At 45.5% G+C, this 24,640-nt stretch overlaps 1 protein-coding gene across 2 annotated transcripts; it reads left to right on the top strand.

Annotated features, from left to right (window-relative positions):
• BTNL9 (butyrophilin like 9) lies at positions 1-23,780 on the top strand. 2 transcript variants are annotated; one of them, XM_081035603.1, is made up of 12 exons: positions 1-50; positions 132-189; positions 4,296-4,418; positions 5,714-6,061; positions 13,901-14,182; positions 16,318-16,446; positions 16,576-16,608; positions 16,887-16,907; positions 17,814-17,834; positions 18,054-18,080; positions 20,336-20,362; positions 21,247-23,780. In XM_081035603.1, the coding sequence occupies exons 3-12, from the start codon at positions 4,313-4,315 to the stop codon at positions 21,873-21,875; spliced, it is 1,623 nt and encodes a 540-aa protein (XP_080891729.1). In that variant the 5' UTR covers positions 1-50; positions 132-189; positions 4,296-4,312; the 3' UTR covers positions 21,876-23,780. The 2 variants fall into 2 exon arrangements, with proteins under 2 accessions (XP_080891729.1, XP_080891730.1); XM_081035604.1 differs by lacking the exon at positions 13,901-14,182 and having other exon boundaries at positions 14-50.
• Positions 23,781-24,640: the final 860 nt, after the last annotated feature.

Here is a 24,640-nt window from a genome sequence, read left to right as displayed (position 1 = left end):
GGTTTTTATAGCAAAGGGCAGAGCAAGCAGCGTGTGTCTTAAGGTGGAAGGTAGGTGGGTAATTCTGTCACACATGAGCTGGCCCCCTCAACTGGGACCAAGACTCTTTATAACAATCATCTGCTTTGCAGTGGAGTTGGGATTACCAGGGCTCATTGCCATTTCGGACCGTTTGCTGCAACCTGCCAGGTACGTGTCTCATTCTTAGCGCCTGTCTAGACCACCACCTTTAAGAAATGGAAAGCAGAAAATGATGACTTTTGGATGGAGGGCGCAGAGGTTTAGTCCCAATTTATCAGCTGAGCCTGTCAGCAGGGAGGGGTGCAGGGTGGCCATGGGGAGATGCCCTTTGGAGCAGTTCCACCTGAGGAGGCAGGATTCTGACGAATCCCATTTCAATGAGGGTCGCTTCTTAGGGTGGTTCATCTCCCTTAGAGACTAGCAGTAGAAACCCTCTTGTGGGCTTATTGAGATCAAACCAAAGCAAGCCAGTGAGCATCAATTGACAGCCTGTGGAGAGCCAAGCTTTGAGCGGGTGCTGGAAGGGGAGAGGGTGCAAGAGTGCAAACACCCTATCCTGGGGCTTTCAACTAGGACACGGGGAATGGAGTAAGGATGCTGCACGGTGCAAGCTAAGAAAGTAGTACAACTAAAAAAATAACCTTTACAGAGATACTCAACAGCTTTGAAGAGAAATCAAGAGGTCATTCTGTGTTGTTTAGTGATTGGAGGTGCAGGACCATACTAAACATTGACAATGTAACTAGCACCATTTTACTTAACTTAAATTTAGATGGCCGTGTGTGGCTAGTGGCGACAGTATTGGACAGCACAGCTCTAGACATTTTAGACTTTCGTATTCAGTATCATATCACTTATCGTATATATTCTCCAATGTAAAAACAGTATTGTTGTATGAGTTTTATATAAATATATTTTTCACAAGTTTCTCCCCAAAAATAAACAGAAAACAATCAAATAAAAGAAAACTGGAATGTGGTTGGAGTGGTCCCAGGAAGAAAAGGAGAAGGAAAGAGAAAAGGGGGTAATGGGCTTCCCCTGGGTGGAGGGTGGCGGTATTTCTTTGGCTCCAGTGTGCACAGCACTTGCTCCTCCCTGTTGTCTTCAGGATGGGAAGTCCCACAGGCTCCCCAGGGAGCAGGGAGAATGTACTCGCCAGCAAAGCTTAGCTCCAGCCCCAGACCCCCATTCTGACCGTCCTTCCTCTCACTGGCTACTCCATCTTCCCCAAATATCTATCCAGCGCATCCAGAACCTCACCTTTCCCCAGCAAAACCTCCTCACTCGAATGAGAATCTAAAATCCATTTACGCTGTGGTGCAAATAGGTGAGAGCAGAGAGTGTCCCCCTCACAGGGCCCTTGACCCCCAGTGAGGAACAGAGCCTTTAAAGTGAAGAACGAGGTCAGAAAGGGCAGCTTCAGGCAGCAGGTAGGACAGAACTGTCTTTTGGGGCCCTCCAAGTCCCTTCAGGAAATCACCAGACTAGACTGTCTCCCTCTGATTAGGGTTTTCAAGGCATCAAAGCGTATGTTGGCAGCAAAGCGACCACAGAGTATGTCCCTCCTGTCCAAGAAGATGCTCCTGAGAAGCTCGAAGGGGTACTCCAGTGTTGAGTTATTTTATCAGCTGTAGGGTTTTAGATTTTTATTCATTTGTGGTTGGTTGGTTAGGTGGTTGGCTGCTTGGCTGATTGGTCTGTCGGCCATGGGGCTCACACCTGGGGACTGAAGCTGCTTCTTCAGTGCATGTGAGTTGCTCTCAGGGCAAGCACTGAGGTCTGTGGCCAAGGGGTCCCTAACAGGGGTCGTGGTCTGGGAAAAAAGGAACTGAGAGTGCACTCAGCCTGACTCTTGGCACAACTGATGAAAACATTGTATTCAGAGAAGCCCAGAGCTTGGGGTGAGCCCCTACTCTACCACCTCCTAACTGTGTGTGAGCAGGTCACCAAGCCTCCCTGTGCCTCAGTTTCCTTGTCTGTGATTTGGACCTATGGCAATAATAATAATACTAATACTCCTGGTATAGGAAAATGCTGGGTAGATGCTAGGCTTTCAATCTGTGCTCACTTTTCTTACTGTGGGCACATGCGCGCATGCTTATGTCCATGTGTACCACCTCCTGCCCTTGGAGCCTCAGTGAGGGAAATCACACGGGTGTATCACAACAGACAACTGTGCTCTTGCAGTAATTCCAGAGTCTGGAACACACAGACTGCCCCTCCTCCTCAGGTGGTAGCCTCCCCTGCCCAGGGACATCGGAGTGACTGCTCCTCCTGTGAAGTGTCCCCACCCCAGCTGTGGGCCTAATGTCCCATGGCTGTCACAGGGACAAGCCAAGACCACCTACACAAGTCCTGACCAGTTCCTCAGAACCCGGCCAATCCAAATGGCCAATCCATAAGCCGCCTCGAAGCCCTCTTGTTTGGAAGGCATTTGCTGGTGCTGCTGGAGCCTCATGACTTCGCCCTTCTGGGGATCTATGTCGAGAGTCCAGAAGAAAAGACAGAAGCCCAAAAGAGAAGAGAAGGGAACAGGGACAGGGAGAGAAAACACAGAGCCGGTGTGTAGCCCCCGCTCTGGGTTCTTCACTACTGGTTTCCAGGCCTGACACACACACGTTCCTGCCATCAGCCCAAAGGATGTGAGGCTGGACTGTCTGGCCAGAGCCTGGACCCCGGCCCAAGGCAGCTGTTGTTCTGGTTATTGTGGGAATAGCTATTCCAACAGCTGCTGGCCATGAAAACAGCCAGGTCCCCTCCAGAAGGGACTCCGACCTCCTCACCCCACAAAGGCTCCTACTGAAGCCCAAAAGAAGCTGCTCCAACTAGCCCCCCACTCCCGTCTTCCCACTTGTATGTGAGCTTCAGGAGGGCAGGCCCCTCACTCACCTCACTGGTCATCAACCCTTTCCATTGTACTCTCACCTGCCCAGGTCCTTCCAGCTCAGGGGTGACCTGGGGACTCTGCCCGCCACTAACTCTTCCGCACACATCCTGTGACCAATTTCCTGCTGCAGGACCAGCAGTTGTCAAGTCTCTTATCTAAACCCTGTCACTGCCATGCTAACGGTAAAGCTGGGGCTCTGTGGCCTAAGACCCCAGGAGCATGCGCCACGTTATGGGGTCTGTGGGAAAAGGAAAACCAAAGAGTGGAGTGTGGTGGCAGAAGGGGAGAGAAGGGAGGAAGAGGATGCTGAGAGTAGAGATTGTGTGGGGGCCACCGTCCCTCCAGGTGCTGTGATGGAGTGAAAGGGAGGGATACGGGCTCTGGAAGAAGGTAGAGAGCAGAGAGCAAGTATTTGGGAGGTGGAAGTAGAGGGAGGAGGTGCTGACATTTATTTAGAGCACCCAGCCAACCCCCGGGACGCTTAATGACCTATGAATTGGCTCTGGTTTCTTCCATCATGGAAGCAAAGAAATTGAGGTTCAGCCAGTTACAAGACCTACCTAAATTCCTACACATAAACAGAGGACACCTGTGGACAGGATAGTATATTCTAAGATGCACTGGCTGCTCATACTCGTGGCTATCAGACTGTGAGACATTCAGCAGGCCCCACGGGGGTGTCAGGAGTGAGAGGATGGCCCTCTCCTGGGCTGGGCTGGGTGTCCTGGACCACAGACTGGGGAGAGGGGATGGAGTGGAAGTATATAAACCACTGCTTAACTGTGGCCTTAAAGATGCTGTAGACTCAGGGACAGTCACCAGCTGACCTCCTGGAGGCCACACTTGGGTTCTAGGACAGGAGGAAACTGTCCCAGGTGTGGTTGTAGTTGGCAGGCAACTACCAGGAATGCGTCCCACTCTGAAAGGTCAGAACTCTGTGTTTATTCTTTGTTTTATGGGCCTGATGTTCCAGGCCAAAGGGAAGTGGGAGCAAGGTCAGGCAGGGAGAATGAAAACGCATAGGAGAGTGTTTATAGGTTTCCCTTTGTTTAGAGAAAGTCACCAAATCCTAGCTGAGCCCCAACGCACTGTGTGACTCTATTTCTGTGGCTCTAAAACAATGAAACCTCAGAAGCCGCTTCCTCTGGGACCCTTCAGCCCTGTCCACATGCGACTCTGCGAGTCCGAGCAAGGCTGGTGATGCCATTAGCAGTGCTGCCTGGTAAAATTAGAAGCAGCTCGCACATGTGGCTACGATTTAAAAGAAGCCAGGCACTAGGGCTGCTAAGAACCACACAAAAGATCACTGAGGCACTAACAGACCTCTGGCCTGATGGGTCGGGGTCCAGCTCTCTCTCCTCACTCCAGCATCTCTTTCCCTCTCCAGGTGGCCCCACTGCTGAGATGGTAGATTGCCCAGTCTTCCTGGACTCCTTCCAGCTCCTACCTCAGCCCAGCAGTCTCTTCTTCCTTCTCTTCCTCTCCTTCCGGCCTGGGGAGCCAAACTCAGGTAGCGTATCCGACCTGCAGTCCAGCCAGCCAGGATGTGAGCACATCAGCTTCCTCTCATCCCTGCTCCAGGCGCTCCCAGGGCTGAGATCTTGCCAGGTGCTAGTATTCAAGACGATTTCCATCCCAGTGGTTAAAGAGCCACTGGCCGTCAGCAGCACCCAGCCCCACAGTGCTGCTCCACCATCCTTCCTGCCTCCAAGCACCCCTTACACACTCCCCACCACCCCTCAGCTCATAGGCAGGGGCAGAGCAGGACAGGGCCAAGAAACTCTTATTGGTCTGTGCTTGGGCCACTTGGAAAGTATTTTTAAAATACCTGTCCAGCTGTGTGATCAGGCTGCAAGAGAAATGTACCCAAAGAGTTGGGAGCACAGCTAAGAGAGCAATTTGTGTTTTCCAGAAAGCCAAGAACCCTAGATAGGAGGAATTGTTTGAGCAGAGGCTTGCAAGGTACATGTTCTCCAGGAAGATGACAGATAGAGGGTAAACTGAGGCAGGGTGCACTCAGGGAGAGGGTCAGGCATCAGGTGTGGGGGATAAAATCTGGAGAGGGAAGCTGTCAGAATGGTGTGGGGACATCACTCAGTGGCCATAGAGCTCTCAAATACAGTGCACCCAGGAAGGTGTCACCTTGGGTGCTCCATGGGTGACGTGAAGGACGGGAGGGGGGATCCATGAATGGAATATTTGGCGATGGGGTTTAAGTTTGAGCTTCCTATGAACTTGGATTTTAGCTGACCTTCGTAGAAGGAAAATAGGTGCATGGAACCAGAGGGAAGAATCACGACATGCCAGTGGCAGGGGACAGCAAGGGCAGAACAACTGCAGCAGGAATACAACTGTCATGGAAATTGAAGAAAACAGACTAGTTTGGGGGGGAGAAGGGGGGCCAGAGGGAGGCACCATTGAAGAGGATCATCAAACGAAAGGTCCTGGTGAACAGAATCTCCAAGGCGGGATTTGGCCTTTATATTAAAAAAAGAGCAAAAAGACACCCAGCGATGAGCACTATAGATAATTTTAAAACTGTGTTGTTACAGAAGCTGTATCTGTATACTATAAAAATTTAGAAAATCACACAAAGTAAAAATCAGAAAATATCTATTGTCATCATGCAGAAATTAGCAATTCACTTTTTTCATGACATTTATTTGTTCAAGAAACATGACAGTGTCTCCCCGTCCTTATTTGAACGGTTTACTGTAGATTTCTGAGCTGCAAACGGAGGTAGGTGGTAAAGACCTATATTTGAGCAGGACTGATGTGGGCCATCGTTCTGGCTTCTCGTCCTAGAGGAGGTCAAGGTGGTTGGCCTTGGGGAGTCCATCCTGGCGATCGTCGGGGATGAGGTGGACTTCCCGTGCCACCTGTCGCCATACCTGGACGCTGAGAACATGGAGATCCGCTGGTTCCGCAGCCAGGCCTCTGAGGTGGTGCACCTGTACCAGGAGCAACAGGAGCCCCACGGGCGGCAGATGGCGCAGTTCCAGAACAGGACGAAACTCGTCAAGGACGAGATTGCCTATGGCAGCGTGATCCTACAGCTCCACCACGTGGTCCCGGCCGATGAGGGCCCTTACGGGTGCCGCTTCCTCTCTAGCAACTTCTCTGGAGAAGCTGTCTGGGAGCTGGAGGTAGCAGGTGCGTGACGTGGATGAGCCCCTGCAGGGGAGACAGAGAAAAGGGTCCATGGGGTAGAGCTGCTTTGCTCAAGAACAGATAGGAGGGGTAGCCGGTTAGCTCAGTTGGTTAGAGCGCAATGCTCTTAACAACAATGTTGCCAGTTCCATCCCCAGATGTGCCACTGTGAGCTGTGCCCTCCACAACTAGATTGAAACAACTACTTGCTTGGATTGATGGGTGCTGGAAAAACACACGTAAAAGTAATAAAAAGTTTAAAAGAAAAGAACAGATAGGAATGCACAGAGAACTAGAGACCAGCTTAATTGGAAAAAAAATCAAAAAGAAAAATCCATTAGAAAATGAATAATAGCATTCTTTACAAAAAAAGACACACAAAGGGCCCTTTAACATATGGAGGATGGTCACTTTTACTCATAATGAACAAAAGGCAAATTAAAGCTACATTTGACCACACACTCTTGGTGGAGCCATGGGAAGCAGGTCCTCTGTTCTGTATCATGCTGACAGAGTTCAAAGTCGCAATGCTCCAGTGCCTGTGCATTTGGCAATAGTTAAGAAGACTGTCTGTGCACCCACCTTTTGAGCAACAATCTCATATCTAAGAGTTTACCGTAAAGATAAACCTTCCACAGCTAACAATGAAAAACGAGCATGTATAAGTCTAATATTTGTAGCATTATTTGTAATTGCAAATCAGAAGAAATGATCTAGAGCTTAGGTGCTGAGTATGGTCCATCACACGATGCAGTGGTCCATACTATGCAGCTGAAAACAGGTGGAACAGCTCTGTGAACTGGTGTGGAGTGATCTCCAGGATGCTTTTAAGAGAAAAAGAGCAAGATGCCTAATAGGTTCTCTAGTATGTAAACTTTTTAATAGGATTTTTTAAATTCAAGTTAATTGGGGTGACAATTGTTAGTAAAGTTACATAAATTTCAGTTATACAATTCTGTATTACATCATCTATAAATCACATTGTGTGTTCACCACCCAGAGTCAACTCTCCTTCTATCACCACATATTTCATTCTCTTTACCCTCATCTACCACCCCTCTTCCCCCTTGCTCTCTGGTTTTTGGTTTATATACCACATATCAGTGAAATCATAGGGTTCTCTGCTTTTTTCTGTCTGACTTATTTCGCTTAGCATTATACTCTCAAGATCCATCCATGTTATCACAAATGGTCCTGTTTCATCTTTTCTTAGGCTGAATAGTATTCCATTGTGTATACATACCACAACTTCTTTATCCATTCATCGATCGAAGGACATTTTAGTTGTTTCCATATCTTGGCCACCGTAAACGAAGCTGCAATGAACATTGGAGCACACTTGTCTTTATGGATAAGTGTTTTCAGATTTTTTTGGTAGATACCCAGGAGAGGGATTGCTGGGTCATATGGTAATTCTATTCGTAATTTTTTGAGGAACCTCCACACTGCCTTCCATAGTGGCTGCACTAGTCTGCATTCCCACCAACAGTGTATGAGGGTTCCTTTTTCTTCACAGCCTCTCCAACACTTGTTACTATTTGTCTTGTTGATGATAGCCATTCTGACTGGGGTGATGTGATACCTCATTGTGGTTTTTATTTACATTTCTCTGATAATTGATTAGTGATGTTGAGTATTTATTCATGTCTATTGGCCATTTGTGTGTCCTCTTTGGAGAAATGTCTCTTCAGGTCCTCTGCCCATTTTTCAATTAGTTTGTTTGTTTGCTTGTTGTTTAGTTGTATGAGTTCCTTGTATATTTTGGATATTAGCCCCTTATTAGAGGCACTGTTTGCAAAAATCTTCTGCCATTTATTTGGTTGCCTCTTTATTTTGTCAATGGTTTCTTCTGCTGTGCAGAAACTTTTAAGTTTCATATAATCCCATTCAATATTTTTTAGCTTTACTTCCCTTGCCTTTGGAGTCAAATTCATAAAATGTTCTTTGAACCCAAGATCCATACGTTTAGTACCTATGTTTTGTTTTTTGCAGTTTATCATGGCAGGTCTTATGCTTAAGTCTTTGATCCATTTTGAATTAATTTTGGTACATGGTGACAGATAGCAGTCCAGTTTCATTCTTTTGCACGTGGCTATCCAATTCTCCCAGCACCATTTATTGAAGAGGCTCTCTTTCCTCCATTGTATGTTTTTAGCTACTTTGTCAAAAATTATCTGTCCATATTTATGTGGTTTTATTTCTGGTTTCTCAATTCTATTCCATTGGTCTATGTGTCTGTTTTTCTGCCAATACCATGCTATTTTGATTATTGTTGCCCAGTAGTACAAGCTGAAGTCAGGGAGTGTGATACCTCCAGCATTGTACTTTTTTCTTAAGATTGCTTTGGCTTTTCAGGGTCTTTGAAGTTCTAACAAATCTGATGATTTTTTATTCTATTTCTTTAAAAACTGCCATTGGGAGTTTGAAGGGGATTGCATTAAATCTGCATATTGCTTTTGGTAACATGCCCATTTTAACTTTGTTGATTCTTCCAATCCATGAGCACAGAATGTCTTTCCATTTTTTTGTGTCTTCTACAATTTCTTTAAAAAATGTCTTATAGTTTTCAGCATATAGGTCCTTCATATCCTTGGTTAAGTTTATTCCTAGGTATTTTATTCTTTTGTTACATTGCAAAAGGAATTGTTTTATTATTTTTTTTTCTGAGTTGTCATTGTTAGTACATAGGAATGCAATGGACTTTTGTACACTGATTTTGTAGCTGGCAACTTTACTGTATGCATTGATTTTTTCTAATAGCTTTTTGGTGGAGTCTTCAGGGTTTTCTATGTATAGCATCATGTCATCTGCAAAGAGTGACTATTTAACATCTTCATTCCCACGTGGATGCCTTTTATTTCTTTCTCTTGCCTGATTGCTCTGGCAAGGGCTTCCAACACTATGTTGAAAAGCAGAGGTGATAGGGGACAGCCCTGTCATGTTCCTGAACGTAGAGCAAAGGGCTTCAGTTTTTCACCATTAATTATGAGATTAGCTGAGTGTTTGTCATATATGGCCTTTATTATGTTAAGGTATTTTCCTTCTATACCTATTTTATTAAGTGTTTTAATCATAAATGGATGTTGTATCTTATCAAATGCTTTTTCTGCATTAATTGATATAATCATGTGATTTTTGTCTTTTATTTTGTTTATGTGATGTATCACATTGATGGATTTGCATATGTTGAAACATCCTTGTGCTCCTGGGATGAACCCCACTTGGTTGTGATGAATAATCTCTTTAATGCATTGTTGTATTCGATTTGCTAGAATTTTGTTTAGGATTTTTGCATCTGTATTCATCAGAGATATTGGTCTGTAGTTTTCTTCTTTTGTGTTGTCCTTACAAAGTTTTGGTACCAGGGTAATGTTGGCTTCATAAAATGCAATAGGGAGTATTGCCTCTTCTTCAATTTTTTGGAAGAGTTTGAGTAGGACAGGTATTAGATCTTCCTTGAAGGTTTGGTAGAATTCACTGATGAAGCCATCTGGTCCCAGAGTTTTGCTTTTGGGAAGGTTTTGGATGACTGATTCAATTTCGTTACTAGTGATTGGTCTGTTGAGATTTTCCAGTTCTTCATGATTCATCGTAGGAAGGCTATATGTTTCTAAGAACTTGTCCATTTCTTCTCGGTTATTGAATTTGGTGGCATATAATCCTTCATAGTATTCTTGGACGATCCTTTGTATTTCTGTGACATCCGTAATAACTTCCTGTTTTTCATCTCTGAAAATATTAGTATCTTGTCTCTTTTGATCTTAGTGAGTCTAGCTAAGGGTTTGTTGATTTTGTTAATCTTTTCAAAGAACCCGCTGTTTGTCACATTAATTTTTTCTATTGACTTTTTGTTCTCGATTTCACTCAGTTCTGCTCTGATTTTTGTTATTTCCTTTTTTCTGCTGACCTTGGGTTTCATTTGTTCTTCTTTTTCTGGTTCCTTAAGGTGTAACATGAGGTTATTTATTTGGGATTTTTCTTGTTTCTTGAGATATGCCTGTAATGATATAAATTTCCCTCTTAAAACTGCTTTTGCTGCATCCCCAAAATTTTGGTAGGACGTATTTTCATTCTCATTTGTTTCTATGTATCTTTTAATCTCTCCTCTAATTTCTTCTTTGACTTGGTCATTCTTTAAAAATATGTTGTTTAATCTCCATGTATTTGTGTTTTTTCCTGCTTTCTTTTTGCAGTTGATATCCAATTTCAAAGCCTTGTGATCAGAGAATGTGCTTGGTATGATTTCAATCTTTTTACATTTGCTGAGGCTAGTTTTATGTCCCAGTATCTTGTCTATCCTTGAGAATGTTCCATGTGCACGAGAAAAAAATGTATAGTCTGATGTTTTAGAATGAAGTGCTTTATAAATGTCTATTATGTCCATTTCATCTAATGTGTCATTTAGGGCTGCTATTTCTTTCTTTATTTTCTGTTTGGATGATCTATCAATAGCGGTCAATGATGTATTTAGGTTCCCTAGTATAAATGTGTTTTGGTCAGTTTATCCATTTAGTTCTGTTAGTAGTTGCTTGGTATTTTTCGATGCTCCCTGACTGGGGACATAAATATTGATGACTGTTATGTCTTCTTGTTGTATAGTCCCTTTATCATTATGAAATCCCTTTATCATCTTTGGCTCCTGTTACCTTTTTTATCCTGAAGTCTGTTTCATCTGATATCAGTATGACTACTCCTGTTTTTCTGCGGATACCATTTGCTTGGAGTGTCAGTTTCCACCCTTTCACTTTGAGTCTACGTTTGTCCTTGTAGCTGAGTTGTGTCTCTTGGAGGCAGCATATGTTTGGATTTAGTTTTTTGATCGAATCTACTACTCTGTGCCTTTTTATTGGTGAGGTCAGTCCATTTACATTTAGGGTGATTATTTATATGTGAGGATTTCCTATCATTCTATCTTTGGTTTTCTGGTAAGGCTGTTTCTCCATTGTTTCTTTGCCTTTTTGTTGTTATCTATTATTTCTGTGTGACAGTATTCTATGATTTTTCCCTCTGTTTCTTCTTGTATTACAGTATATATTTCAGTTCTGGGATTTTTTTTTGAGTGGTTACTATTAAGTTTATGTAATGAAAGTTTGATATTTAGAGTATTCCATTTTCTTCGGCATGCTTACTTTCTCCATTCCCATATTCTGGTTCAGGCCTTTACTCTCCCCACTTTTTGGTTGCCACAAATTATCTCCATTGAAGCTGGGAGAATAGCCTCTTTCAGTATTTCTTGTAGTGTAGGTAGTTTGTTACAAAATTCCCTCAGCTTCTGTATGTCTGGAAAGGTCTTTATTCCTCCTTCATATCTAAAGGATATCTTTGCTGGATATATTATTCTTGGCTCATAATTTGTCTCTTTCAATAGTTTGAATATTTGGTTCCACTCCCTCCTGGCTTACAAAGTATCTGCTGAAAAATCTGATGATAATCTAATGGGCTTTCCGTTGTAAGTTACCATCTTCTTTTCCCTGGCTACCTTGAGGATTCTTTCTTTGTCATTGATTTTGACGGCTTCAATACAATTTGCCTTGGAGTAGGTCTGTTGCGGTTGAGGTAATTAGGTGTTCTTTTTGCTTCTTGGATCTGAGGATCCAGTTCTTTCCACAAGTTTGGAAAATTCTAGACTATTTGTTTGAATATACTCTCTGTTCCCTTCTCCCTTTCTTCTCCTTTTGGTATGCCCATTATTCTTGTATTGCTCTTTCTGATGGAATCAGAAAGTTCTTGTAGAGTTCTTTCATTTCTTTTAAGTCTCAAGTCTCTTTCTTCTTCCATCTGTGTTATTTCCAGATTTCTATCTTCAATGTCACTGATTCTTTCCTCCATCTGATCAACTTTACTATCTAAGCTGGCTATTTCATTCTTCATTTCTTCTATGGAGTTGTTAATCTCCAGAAATTCTATTTGATTCTCTTTTAAAATTTCAATCTCTTTGTAAAATGTTCATGTTGTTCTTTGATTGTGTTTCTGAGTTCATTAAACTGCCTTTCTGTGTTTTGTTGCACCTCGTTGAGTTTTTTCAGAACTGCAATATTGAATTCTCTGTCATTTAAGTCACATATTTCCATATCTTTAAGTTCCTTTTCTGGAGACTTTTCATTTTCTTCCCAGCTGTCTTGTTGTCTTGGGCATTATGGCAATTAACAATTTATTATTTCTCTTCCTAGACATCAACAGGAGTGAGTTCTGCAACACATTGATAGAAAGAGGTCTTTTTTTTGTTTTCCAGTAGGTGTTGGTAGAATGTTTTTTTCTCTCCAACTGCAGCCCTTTATTCTCTCTCACACTATGGTGTTGTTTTCTCTGCAGTATTCTGGCTTTTCCCACAATGGGTGGATTCCCTGCAAGGTGGTCTTCTCCTCTGTGAACAGTTGGCCTTGGTTATACGACACCACTTCCGCGGGGGAATGTGGAGAGCTTCTGAAGTTCCAAAGCTCTTCCTGCACCACATTCAGAGCCCGTGTGTTTCAGCAGCTCTGTTTACTCCTCCTGGGATCTTCCCAGATAGGTGGGGACAGGGGCTGCGTGGGTTGTGAGAGGTGGCCCACAGAAATGGCGGGGACCACCACCACAGCCAGTCCTGCTTCCACGGCTCCCTCCCCTTTGCCGTAATTAGTTGGGCTGTGAGTCTGTGTCTGTGGACCACAGTTCTCAGAACTACAAATACTCTGTTCTTTTGATCTGACACTGCTACTGTTCAGCTTGTAGCACTGGGAAGGTGGGGGCAGGGCGAGCTCTGGGAGGGTAAAGAGGGGGCGGCTAGTCTCAGTGCCGAAGGCTTCTGTTCTCTGCTCAGCTGTGAGGGCTTAAACCACCATTTTCAGCCTTCTTCCCTCAGTCTTTGCTCCGAACTCTCTGCCATGAGCATTGGGTTCAGCCGTGTTATATGCTGTCCCCTCAGCCCTGTGGGCCATAAGCAGAGCCCTAGCAGTCCAAGTTCTTCCCTCTCCTGAAGCTGCGGTAGTTCAGGGATGCAGGGAGCTCAGAGCACTGAGCTAGGTCTGCTTCCTGCGCCCTGTGTCCCTGTCTCCACATTTCCCCTTCCCGCCTCCCTCCCAACCTGCCCAACTTGCATGATTTCAGAAGTGCGCCTCAGTCTTGCCTGTCTCTGTGCAGGGAGTCCTTTGTGGAATTATAATTGTTCAATTTGTTGTATATTCCAGTGAAGAGTTCAAAAGGCTTACTTAATGCTGCCATTTTATCACAGATCTTCTATGTAAACTTTTGTGTAAGAAAGAAAGAGGTACACTGTATAAAAGTAACACGTGAAGGGTCAACTAGAAACTCATGAAATTACTTACTCAAAGGAGGGGGTGAAGGGATAGACATGACGGAGAAAGGTATGGAGCTTTCCAGACATACATTTTTTTTATGGTGTTGGCATTTAAACCATATTAATGTTTTGCATATTCAAAATATAAAGCTTGCTCCACAACTGTGGGGTGATAAAGGGGTGCATATATCACAGCCACTTGTGCTGTGATGGGATTCAAAACAGACAGAAGACAATCTATTGAAATTGGGGAGGGATTATTCTTCACCAGAGGGCACTGTCCCTTGTATAACATGACTAAATGTCAGTAGCCCTTCCTGGTTGAATGGTCTCCACTCTATATTTCCAAATGTTCCTCAGGGGTAGAACTGTCCCCACATTGCTACCACTGAATCAGACTGTCATTTACAGTCCACAGGTGGACGGCTAGGGGCCCACGTGTGGTTTATGAGCTATCACCGTTCACAATACCTAATGGGGACTGCAAATGATGAATGGTGGCTTGAACTTCAACCACAGCTTCTGAGAAGGAGCCTAATTTTTCCCACTCCTCCTGCCATTTCCAGGGCTGGGCTCGGACCCTCACATCTCGCTTGAGGGCTTCAAGGAAGGAGGCATTCAGCTGAGGTGTAGCTCCAGTGGCTGGTACCCCAAACCCCATGCACAGTGGAGAGACCATCAGGGACAGTGCCTACCTCCGGTGTTCGAAGCCATCGTCCAGGATGCCCAGGGCCTGTTCAGTCTTGAAACATCTGTGGTTGTCCAAGGGGGTGCCCACCGCAATGTGTCCTGCTCCATCCAGAACCCCCTCCTCATCCAGAAGAAAGAATTTGTGATCCAAATAGCAGGTTAGTGGGTACAGGCTCACCCTCATTTTCCTAGTTATCACATGTCCATTGTTCCAAAGGCCTCCATGTCCATTGTCCCAAAGGCCAACTATAAGGACATAATCGTATGGGGGCCTAGCTGTGTATTGGGTAAGTTGACTTTGACATCTGAAAAGTCAGAATTTGGATATCAGAAAATTACTACTATGTTTCCCCCAAAATAAGACTGGTTCTTAAATAAATTTTTGCTCCAAAATACTCATCATGCCTTAAGTTCAGGGGATGTCATCCTGAAAAATGATGCTGGGGCTCATTTTCCATTTAGGTCTTATTTTCTGGGAAACACGGTAAGAATACAACTGACAACCCACACAGTAAGTGAGGAAGGCCCCAGAAAGCCAACATTACAAAACCATAAGCTCAACCCCATAAACTCTACTCACTGAAGGTCATCATGAGAACCCATGTGTTCCTAAGGTCATCCCTGAAATAATATTTACTGAATACCCACAATGGGCCCCAAACCCCTGCCCTCAGATTCACATTCCAGTGGGAGAAATGGATGAATGAAAGGTGACTTACATTGTATGAGTATATTAGAAGGTGTTAGGTACTATAGAAATAAGGAACCAAGGAAGAGTGCTCAGGCACCTTAGCAGGGTTGGGTGTGAATGTGGATTTAAAAGTGGTGGATTAGGGAAGTCAATTAAGCAATTTAGCTTTCAAAAGGATTCACATACATCTCAAAAGGATAAAGAAAAGAGTTACACATTTTCTAAGGGAAATATACTAAGAAGGGAACAGGGGAGGTCTCTTTGCCTTTTTGCACCAGCAAAATTCCCATTGTTTCCCTCTTTAGATTTGTGTTTATCCTTTCCATAGTGCATGACTCACATGGATATCTGTGAGGAAGGCACTGGTAGTGGGAACAGCAAATACAAAGGCCCTGAGATGGGACCTGTGTGGCTATTGGAGGAGCAGAAGGAGGTGGATGAGGCTGGAACAGGGATAAGGTCAAGGTAGCAGGTCAGGGTGGCATCAGACGCTGAGAACCTTGCTCTTAACCCCTAGGTCAGTACTTAGCAAACCTCTGTGGTGAAGGACATATCCATTGTGGTCCAATATTTGTATACAAGACAATAAAAATGCACTGCTAGAAAACTGGGGGTGGGGAGAACATTTTGCTAAATGAAATAAGCCAGACACAAAAGGACAAATATTGTATGGTTCCACTTATATGAGGTACGTAGAGTGGTCAATTCACAGAGACAGAAATTAGAATAGAGGTTCCCAGGGGCTGGGGGAGCGGGAATGGGGAGTTCGAGTTTAATGGGGACAGATTTCATTGTGGGGAGACGAAAAAGTGCTGGTGGTCATGTAGCACAATGACTGCAGGCACTTGGTGCCACTGAACGGTAAGCTTAAAAAGGGTTACGATGGTAAATTTTATGTCGTACATTTACCATAATAAAAAGTATATATTTTTAAAAGACTGAGATTAAAAAAACATCATTTTTAAAATAATTATCGCCGACAAAATTATCCAGTTGCCACAGAGTTTCTAAAGGGCTTCTCTCCATTTTTGCCCCTATGTCTACCCTCTGGCCACTGTATGCTCCGTAGGAAACCTGGGGAGGAAAGAGGGGCTGCCAGTCAGCCCTCACGCTGTTTTGCTATCAATTTTTTTCCAAAGGTGTGTTGAGAAGTACAAGCCACGTGTTTGCAAGAAGCGGGGAGACAGCTTGGGAAGTGGACAGTGCGGGTGGAGAGCAATAATTCACTGGGGTTGACCTTGGATTGTCGTGTCCCTCAGATGCTGGGGCAAAAGTGAGAAGAAGTAGGCGGAGCTCAGGGACTGGTCACAGAAGTCCTAAGCCTGGCGTCGCTGGGCCCCATCAGCTCTCCTCCCTTCGCAGCCTTCGCAGCACTTTCCCTTTCTGCTCAGCAAGTCCAAGGCCGTCGCTGGGCCTCGCTTTCCCGCTTTCCCGCTTTCCCTGAGCGCCGCGTTTTACAGTGACTGTGACGGGGGGGCCCAGGGGGCCTAACGCGCCAGCCGGTCACTCGGGAAGGCTTTGCGGCACACGGCGTCCAGAAGAGTCTGAACTTCGTGTGTAACGGAGCCTAAGTCGACACGACTCCCCGTGGGTATTTTCCAGACGTATTTTTACCCGGCCCCTCCCCGTGGAAGAGAGCTTTCCTCGGGACTCTGGTGGGACTGCCGCTCCTCCTGGCACTCCTCACGGCCGTGGCGCTGAGCTTCTTCCACCAGCGACAGCGGACCCGAGGTACCCGCCGGCGGGGCCTCCTTCCCGCGCGGCGCTGCCGGCCAGAAGGTGGTGGGCGCGGGGCTGGGAGCGGCCGTGGGACCCCCGGGGGCGCGCGCACAGCCCGCTCTCCGCCCTTCTTCCTTTCAGAAAAGCTGGCGGAGCGGGCGGAGCAGGACAAAGGTGAGCGAGGGGCGCGGCGCGCTCTGCGCCCCCACCTCCGCGGGCAGAAGCGGGGCGCGGGGCCAGCGGGAGAGGGGGTCAGACCGCGGGGCCGTGGGGGCCCTGCGAGAGGGGCGCTGAGCATTGCGCTTCCGCCCCGCCCTCGGAGCGCGGTTCCCGCGCGCATCCATCCCTGTCTGGTCCCCAGAACGCAGGGGAACCAATCTGTGCGCTTTGGGGCAGTGAGGCCTCAGTGTTCATCCATCGCGATTTCCCTCTTTTCTTCGTTTCTCCTCCAGGGAAACTCACAGCCGAGTTGGGTAAGTTCCGGGTGCCGCGCCCACAGTGCTGGCTGCGGGCTGGTGGGGGTACCTGGCAGGCATGGTGGGAGGAGGGCGTCAGTGACTTTACCCTCCCTTTGGAGAGCCACACATGGCAACTACCTAATTCTAAATCCATCCCCCGTGCCTCCCACCTCTCCACTCCCACCAGCACTCTGAGTGAAGTTGCCAAGGAGGTCTGACCTCAGACCCTAGGGACAGACCCTACCAACCCCCCCTTCCCTGCCAAGTACGCGATTCTGTTACAATTCCACCATTAAACGTTTACTCCCACTGGTTCACCTTCCTACTATAGCTTTCTCTTTTTAATTCAAGTACTACTGGACAGTCTGGCACCTATAATTTGCACCGAAGTGAGCATAGCATGAATATAGTGTAGTCACAATTAGTGTTTAGTGTTGCCTTTCCCAGGAGCATTTACTTTTAAAAGAAATCATAGGGTGGAGAAATCAACGGAATGCATTTCAAGTGGCAAATCATCAGTCTTGGCATCTGGCCAGAGGAAGTAATTGAGTAAGAGGTCCTCCCAATCCTTTAAATAATGCCACAGTAAGTGACCCTGAGGCTCAGGCAGGCTGTGCTCAGAGCCTGGGCTTCTGTGGTACCTCATCCCCAGGAAAGCAGGTGATTTCTGGGCAGATGACCAGTAGCCCTTTCAAACCAGACCTGAGCCCTGGGAAGAGGCTCCTCAGTGCCAAGACACCACCTCACCCCACCCCACCACACTTACCCAACACACACACCTTGGACGATGCAGAGACTCGGATGGGGTTGGGGTGAGCGGTGGTTTAAGACTAAGGAACATCTTCCCAGTGGCCTGACTGACTTAGGATGGTGGTTCCACTAAGCAGAAAGCTGATGTTTTCTCCGTGTGTTCTGCTACAGGGAAGCTGCAGACAGAGCTTGGTAAGTGACCCCTCTTGGAACTATTTCTTCTTGTCCACCTTTTAGCATCTAGTTATCCATGTATGGTCTTCTTTCCTCCCAGCCAGATATGATGCCCAGGCTGGACCCCTGCTGGCTGTGTGGGTGGCAAGGGAAAGATCAGGGTTTGGTGCAAATGTGACATGTGAGCAGGGAAGCTGCAGGAGCCTGGTGTTCTAATTCTGTTTCTCCTTGATTCAGACTGGAGAAGGGCTGAAGGCCAGGCTGGTGAGTGAAGCCTGTTTCCCTCCCATGATCCACTTTACATCTCAGCATCCCCGTCACTCCCTCTGATTAACCAACCACACTTCAATCTGGTTCATTTCACAGCTTCACTCAGCATGAATTAATCTGTTACTGGTAGAGATTATATTTGACTTTTGCCCTGAGCTATAAGTGTACTGTAAACCATTGGTGCCAAATGCTGGCTGCACATAAGAATCCCCTAGGCTTCTGGTGCCCACACTCAAAGACTCTGACTTGTAGGTCTGGGGTGGGCATGATACCCTCCCTGTATGTAAACATTTCTCCCTGTATCTCCCTCCATTCCCCCCAAAAAGAAACAAGTCTAACATCTGTCTTTACATAGTGCATATATTTTTGCAAAACGTGAATTTTTGTTTTGTGCACACGCATTTTAGTTTATGTAAGTGAACTCCTGCAGTCTTCTGCTAGTCCTGGCTTTCCTCACTGCTCACTGTGTTTTAACATCCATCCCACTCCGCATGCGTATCTGGTCTGTTTCTCCTCCCTGCTGCGCAGCACTCCATTTTAGAGCGCCACCCTCCTGGAGAGACAGCCAGCCTGCCTGTAAGTCCACACCACCACAAACCACAACACAGACACCTTCTGGCCCTGTGTGGAGATTTCTCTGGGATGTATACCCAGGAGGGTAGTTGCTGGTTCATGGGGTATGTCACTAAGTGAGGTAGAGGGATCCCCGAAGGCAGCGCCAGCATCCTGCCCTTGGCACGGCTTGGGCGCTCCACATGCCCACATCCCATGTGCGCCAGCTTTCTAAGTGTGCCAGTCTATGGGGATGACTGATCCTCGTTGTGCTTTCAGTCTGCACTCTGAACATTGAGGAGATTGGGCATCTCTTATATGCTAGTTGGCTTTGGGGGGTTTCCTCTTCTGAACATTGCCTGTTCGTGTCCTTTGCCCATTTTTCACGTGGGGTTGTTATCTTGCTCTTTTTGATTCAAAGGAGTTCTTTATATATATCAGATATTAATCCCTCATTAGCATTAAATATTATGAATTCCTGTTTCTGTTCTGTCGACTGCTATTCGCTTTGTCCATGATGCCTCTTATTGAAATGAAGTCATTAATTTTGATAAAATCTGTTTAATGACGTTTTTACCTTATAGTCTGTGTTTTTGAAGTTTTCTTGAAGTAGGCCTTCCTCACTCTTAGGTCTCAAAGTTTGTCTTACACTTTCTTCCATTCACTTTATATTTGTAGGTCTTTAATTCATCTGAAATTCGCCACTGTATGTGGTGTTTAGTGAGAACTTAGTGAATTTTTTTTCCATATAGAGTTGCCTTTCCCAACGCCTTCTACTGCACCATCTGTGATTCCCATTGATGGGGGTGTCACCTGTAGTGCATTCAGTTCCCACATCTACATGGGTCTGTGCGGTGGCCACCTATTAGGTCACTGTGTCTAAAATCTGTGGCTTCTATAGTACTTAAAAGTACAAGTTCTCCATTTCCACATCCTTTTTAAAGTTAATGGACCTTTTTAAAATATAAATTTTGGAATAAATTTATGAAGTTCCTTTTAAAACTTCAAAAAGATTTGCATAGGATTGCTTTGAATATATAGCTAAATTTAGAGAGAATCAACATCTTTATGGAACTGAGGTATTCTATGCAAGAGTTATATGTTTTTAAAATTCTACTCGTTATTATCATGCAGAACTAGGATTGAAAAGCTTTGTTGCAAATTTATGAAACTCTCTTCTATTGCTTTTGGTATGCTGTGACTTAGTAGTCAATCTCTGTCATAAACAGAACAAGATGAAATGAAGCAGAAATCCACTCAGAATGGCTCACATTAAGAAAGAAGGCAGGACAAGGTGTCTAGAGGACATGTTAGGACAGGAGCCAGCCTCAGCTGGGCCTCCTGGGACCAAGCCCGCCAGTCAGAGATTGAGGCTTTCTCTCCATCCTTCAGGGCATCCATGCTGCTTGTACTGGTTGTCTTTGTCCACATGAGCTGTTCTCCTGCAGATCCCAGCACAACCTCAGCCTGCATGCAGCTTTGGTATAACCCAGCCCTGACACCAGCCCCCTACCCAATCCCAAATCCCTGGGAAACTGCTGTGGTAGACCCAGGACAGTCTGGACCCAAACCAGCTGTCACAGTTTGAATAGGGTCATTCCATTTGACCATGTCCGTCTTATATCTTGAGCCTCCCTCAAGGTTCCAGAATTACTGACTCAGCTCTCTGAGCCTCTTTTTCTTCTGTTTGGTTTCAGAGTGGAGAGCAGCCCAACGGTATGCAGGTAACTGGAGCTAAGAAACTCAGCCTTGTGTTGGCTGGATATTAAACAGAGGGAGGTGGAGAGATCTGAGATTAGAGGAAGGGTCAGTCTAGAAGCTAAATATGAAACTGCATACACAGACACACAAGCCCACTTGCAGGCATATGACATGACAGACATGCATGCATATGCACACATGCACACATACATGCTTGAGTGCACACCTGATTGACTCATGCATGTACACATTTCTGTGTACACACACATGCACCCACAAGCACATAGCTTTCTGGGTTTTACTAGGTCTTTCCATCTGGCAGGAAGGTTGTTTGCTGGATGAGCACACAGTTTGTAAGGAACCTCTTAGATAGTCTGACAGAAGGGACCCTCTGGGTTTCTATCCATCAAATGGGTGTGTTTTGGGGGCTAGAGTGAAGAAGTACCAGGCACTGAACTAGATGCTCTCAGAGGTCCCCTTCAGATTTAAAATCCTAAAATTGCTGTAAACCCAAAGCCCAGAGCTCATGTGATGCTCTCCAGGTCAGACCTGTGGTGAGACTAGCGGGTACTACCTCTAGCCCAGGGCTCGTTCCCCTTTGCTGGGACTTGAGAGCAGTGAGCCGGCCTGCAGCCCCAGGAGCCCACCTGTTTGCTGTCTCTGCTCTCCATGGCACCTGGTATAGCAGGAACCTTCCAGTTCAGAACGGAAATAAGTTTCCTGTAATCACATTCAAATGCTGGGGAATGACTTGCAAGCCACTTGAATCCAGGGGTGATTTGGCGTGAGGCTGGGTGAATATTCCACCCATTGCTCCAGCTGAGGAACTAGAGGTCTTCCTATGGGGGAGGGTACAGGCAGGGCCCAGAGCCATCCTCGTGGGCACTAACCTCGTGCTTCTGCGCAGTGGACGTGACTCTGGATCCGGCCTCTGCGCACCCCAGCCTGGAGGTCTCCCAGGATGGCAAGAGCGTGTATTCCCGTGGGGTGGCGGCAGTTCCGGTGTCCCCGGGCGATCCGCAGCGGTTCACAGAGCAGACATGCGTGCTGAGCCACGAGCACTTCCAGGCTGGCCGCCACTACTGGGAGGTGGACGTGGGCCGGCGCAGCCGCTGGTTCCTGGGCGCCTGCCTGGCGGAGGTGGCGCGCGCGGGGCCTGTGCGCTTGAGCCCGGACGCCGGCTACTGGGTGATGGGGCTGTGGAACGGCTGCGAGTATTTCGTGCTGCAGCCGGAGCGCGTGGCGCTCACAGTGCGCGTGCCGCCCCGGCGCGTGGGTGTCTTCCTGGACTGCGAGGCCGGAAAGCTGGCCTTCTTCAACGTGTCGGACGGCTCCCACATCTTCTCCTTCACCGACACTTTCTCGGGGCCGCTCTGTGCCTACTTCAGGCCACGAGCCCCGGATGGCAGCGAACACTCGGATCCGCTCACCATCTGCCCCTTGCGGATTAGAGGGAAATGCATTTCCGAAGAGAACGATGCTGACACCTGGGTGCAGCCCTATGAGTCCTCGGACCCCGCCCTGGGCCTGTGGTGAGGCGCTCTCCTGGCCACAGGGCTGGGTCCTGGGAAGCTTCCTCTAGGGTGGAGGAAGCACCCCCCAATGTCAGCAGAGGACAGACTCAGCACAACAGAAAGGGGACAGAGAGAGGGGCTTGGCCTGTGTAGGTGTACATGTGTGGTCATGATTTTCTTTAAGAAAAAGAGGCAATTCCATCGCTCTTCTGTGTGTATGATAGAATTTAGCAAATGAGTAAAAATACATTGATGTTCCCGTGAGCCAGGGTGTTCACTGTGGAGGAGGAAACTGGAATGGGGAAAAGAAGGGAGAATCAAGATTGGATTAAAGGTATCAGCTGATTTGCATGTTTATACATATACACACATATATAATATGTTTTCTAGTTCTAAAAAGATCTAGAAGCAATGTCACCTCATAAGCAATGAGTTCACCTAGGGCTCATATCCCAATTTTTTTTTTTATTAGTTTCAGGTGCACAAGACAAAGTAATACTTAGACGTTTATCATTTATATCCCTCACACTGTGTGAACTCCCCTCCCCCATCCACTACCCCTCTGACATCGCACAGAGGCATTACATTTCCACTGTCTCTATTTCTAATGCTGTACTGGGCTTCTTGTAAGTATATACATACATACATAGACATACATATATAAATTTATAGTTGGCATTCATTCATATCCCAGTTTTAAATGTCAATTCCCGTAACATGAACTTGGGAAACTGGCTGATTCCAGAGCTGGGGCAGAAAAAGCACAAGGTAAATCTGGACCATCTTGTGCCATAAAGTACAAACGTGCTAAAAAACTGACGTGGACACAGCAAAATTACATAGGAGCTAGACTGACGAGGCTCTACTGACCAACTGTGGGACAATTTGAATCATTATATGAATAATGACAATACAAAAATATACAGAATACAAAACAATACAGAAAGGGGACAGGAGAGTAGAGTGAAAGACTGACTCTGTGAACTCACGGTTTTTACTATGTAGAGCTAGATGGAATATGGAACACATATGTGATGGATACATGGATGGATGGGTGGGTAGATGGATGGATGGATGGATGAGTGGGAATGCATACATATAGTTTTACAGTTCTGTCTGCTTTGACAATAACACCCCAGTACCAGTGAGCGCAACTAGCACCCGGCACTGTTTTTTTGTACTATTTTCCATTAAATTGAAAGAAGGCACCTTGGAGAAATGATCAACTCTGGGGCTGGGGCAGGGAAAACAGGACAGGTGTGATATTGTGACTATACACACACACACACACACACACACACACACACACACACTCAGGGTGCCAAAAAATGTATACACATGCCTATTCTTCATCTTTATCGGTATATAGTATTACAATTTTAATACAGTTGTTTTCTTTTCTTACAGTGTGTATACATTGCTTTAGCACCCCTGTATGTATTTGGTTTTGATCTAGATTCTGCCATAGAGATCCTAGACCCTTGGAATTTCCCAATGAGAGTAATAAGGGTGTCTTTGACGTTCATAACAAGCCCCTTTCAAAGACTCCTGAGGTCATGTTAATGCCATTACTTTTGAAAGCCCCTGGCAATGGGCACTGGTTGCTTGGAGAACCAACTAGTCATTAGAGTTGTAATTTCACTCCATCCCCATCCCAACCTCAGGGAGGGCCTGGAGATTGAGCTATCTCACCAGCGGCCAACGATTTAATCAGTCATGCAAATGTATTAAAGCCTGCATACAAATCCAAAAGGACTGGGTTGAGAGCTTCCAGGTTGGTGAACTCTTGCAGATTCAGGTAGAGTGGCACTCAGAGAGACTATGGAGGTTCTGTGCCCCTTCCCATATACCTTGCCCTATGAATCTTTTCCATCTGGCTATTCCTGACTTACATACTTTTATAATAAACTGGTAATCTAGTAAGCAAACCGTTTCTCCTGAGTTCTGTGAGCCTCTCTAGTAAATTAATCAAACCTGAGTAGGGTGATTTGCGAATCTCCAATTTATAGCAGGTTATCGGAAGCATGGGTAGCAACTTGGACTTACAATTGGTGTGTGAAGTGGGGGACAGTCTTGTGGGACTGAGCCCCTAACCTGAGGTATCTGATTCTATCTCTGGGTAAATAGTGTCAGAATTGAGTTAGTAGCTTAGTGGTTTGGAAAAAACACATACTGAATAGGTCTACTTCACCTTGTACCAGAAAGTAAGGAAGTGCTCAAAGAATGATGGGGAGATGTCAGTAGGACAGAAAAATGAACTTAAAGAGACTCCCACTGGCTATATTTGAACATCAAAGTAATTAATGGCAGTAACAGATTTAAGTAAAATAAGAATCCAAGAGTTTATATATCTACATGGATATATATATATATATGTATATCAATAAATAAATATATTTATATCTATATAATAGATATAAATACAAATAATAATATAAAACAATAAAAATAACAAAATAAAATAATAAAAATAATATAATATAAATAATAATAAATATACATAAATATGTATATATAAATAAATATTTATAAATAAATAAGGGAATAGGGAAAGCTACGAATATACCCTACAATTGAAGTCTCAAACTATCTCCCCCTCAAAATACTGATTCCTTATTAATTTAGAAGTACAAAACACTTATCAATCAACTTTATAATGGAGGAACCTGGCAGACACCATCTTAACCAAGTAACAAAGTTAGCATCACCAGATATTACATAAATTTACACTATGTGTCTCCTGACACAATGCAGTGAAAAGAACATAGTAGCATCACTTTTGAAGTG

Source organism: Rhinolophus hipposideros (assembly GCF_964194185.1).
Source record: "Rhinolophus hipposideros genome assembly, chromosome: 23".
In the NCBI taxonomy this organism is placed as follows: Eukaryota; Metazoa; Chordata; class Mammalia; order Chiroptera; family Rhinolophidae; genus Rhinolophus; species Rhinolophus hipposideros.
The sequence above is the reverse complement of the archived record's forward strand: the minus strand, read 5'-3'. Positions and strand labels throughout refer to the sequence as shown.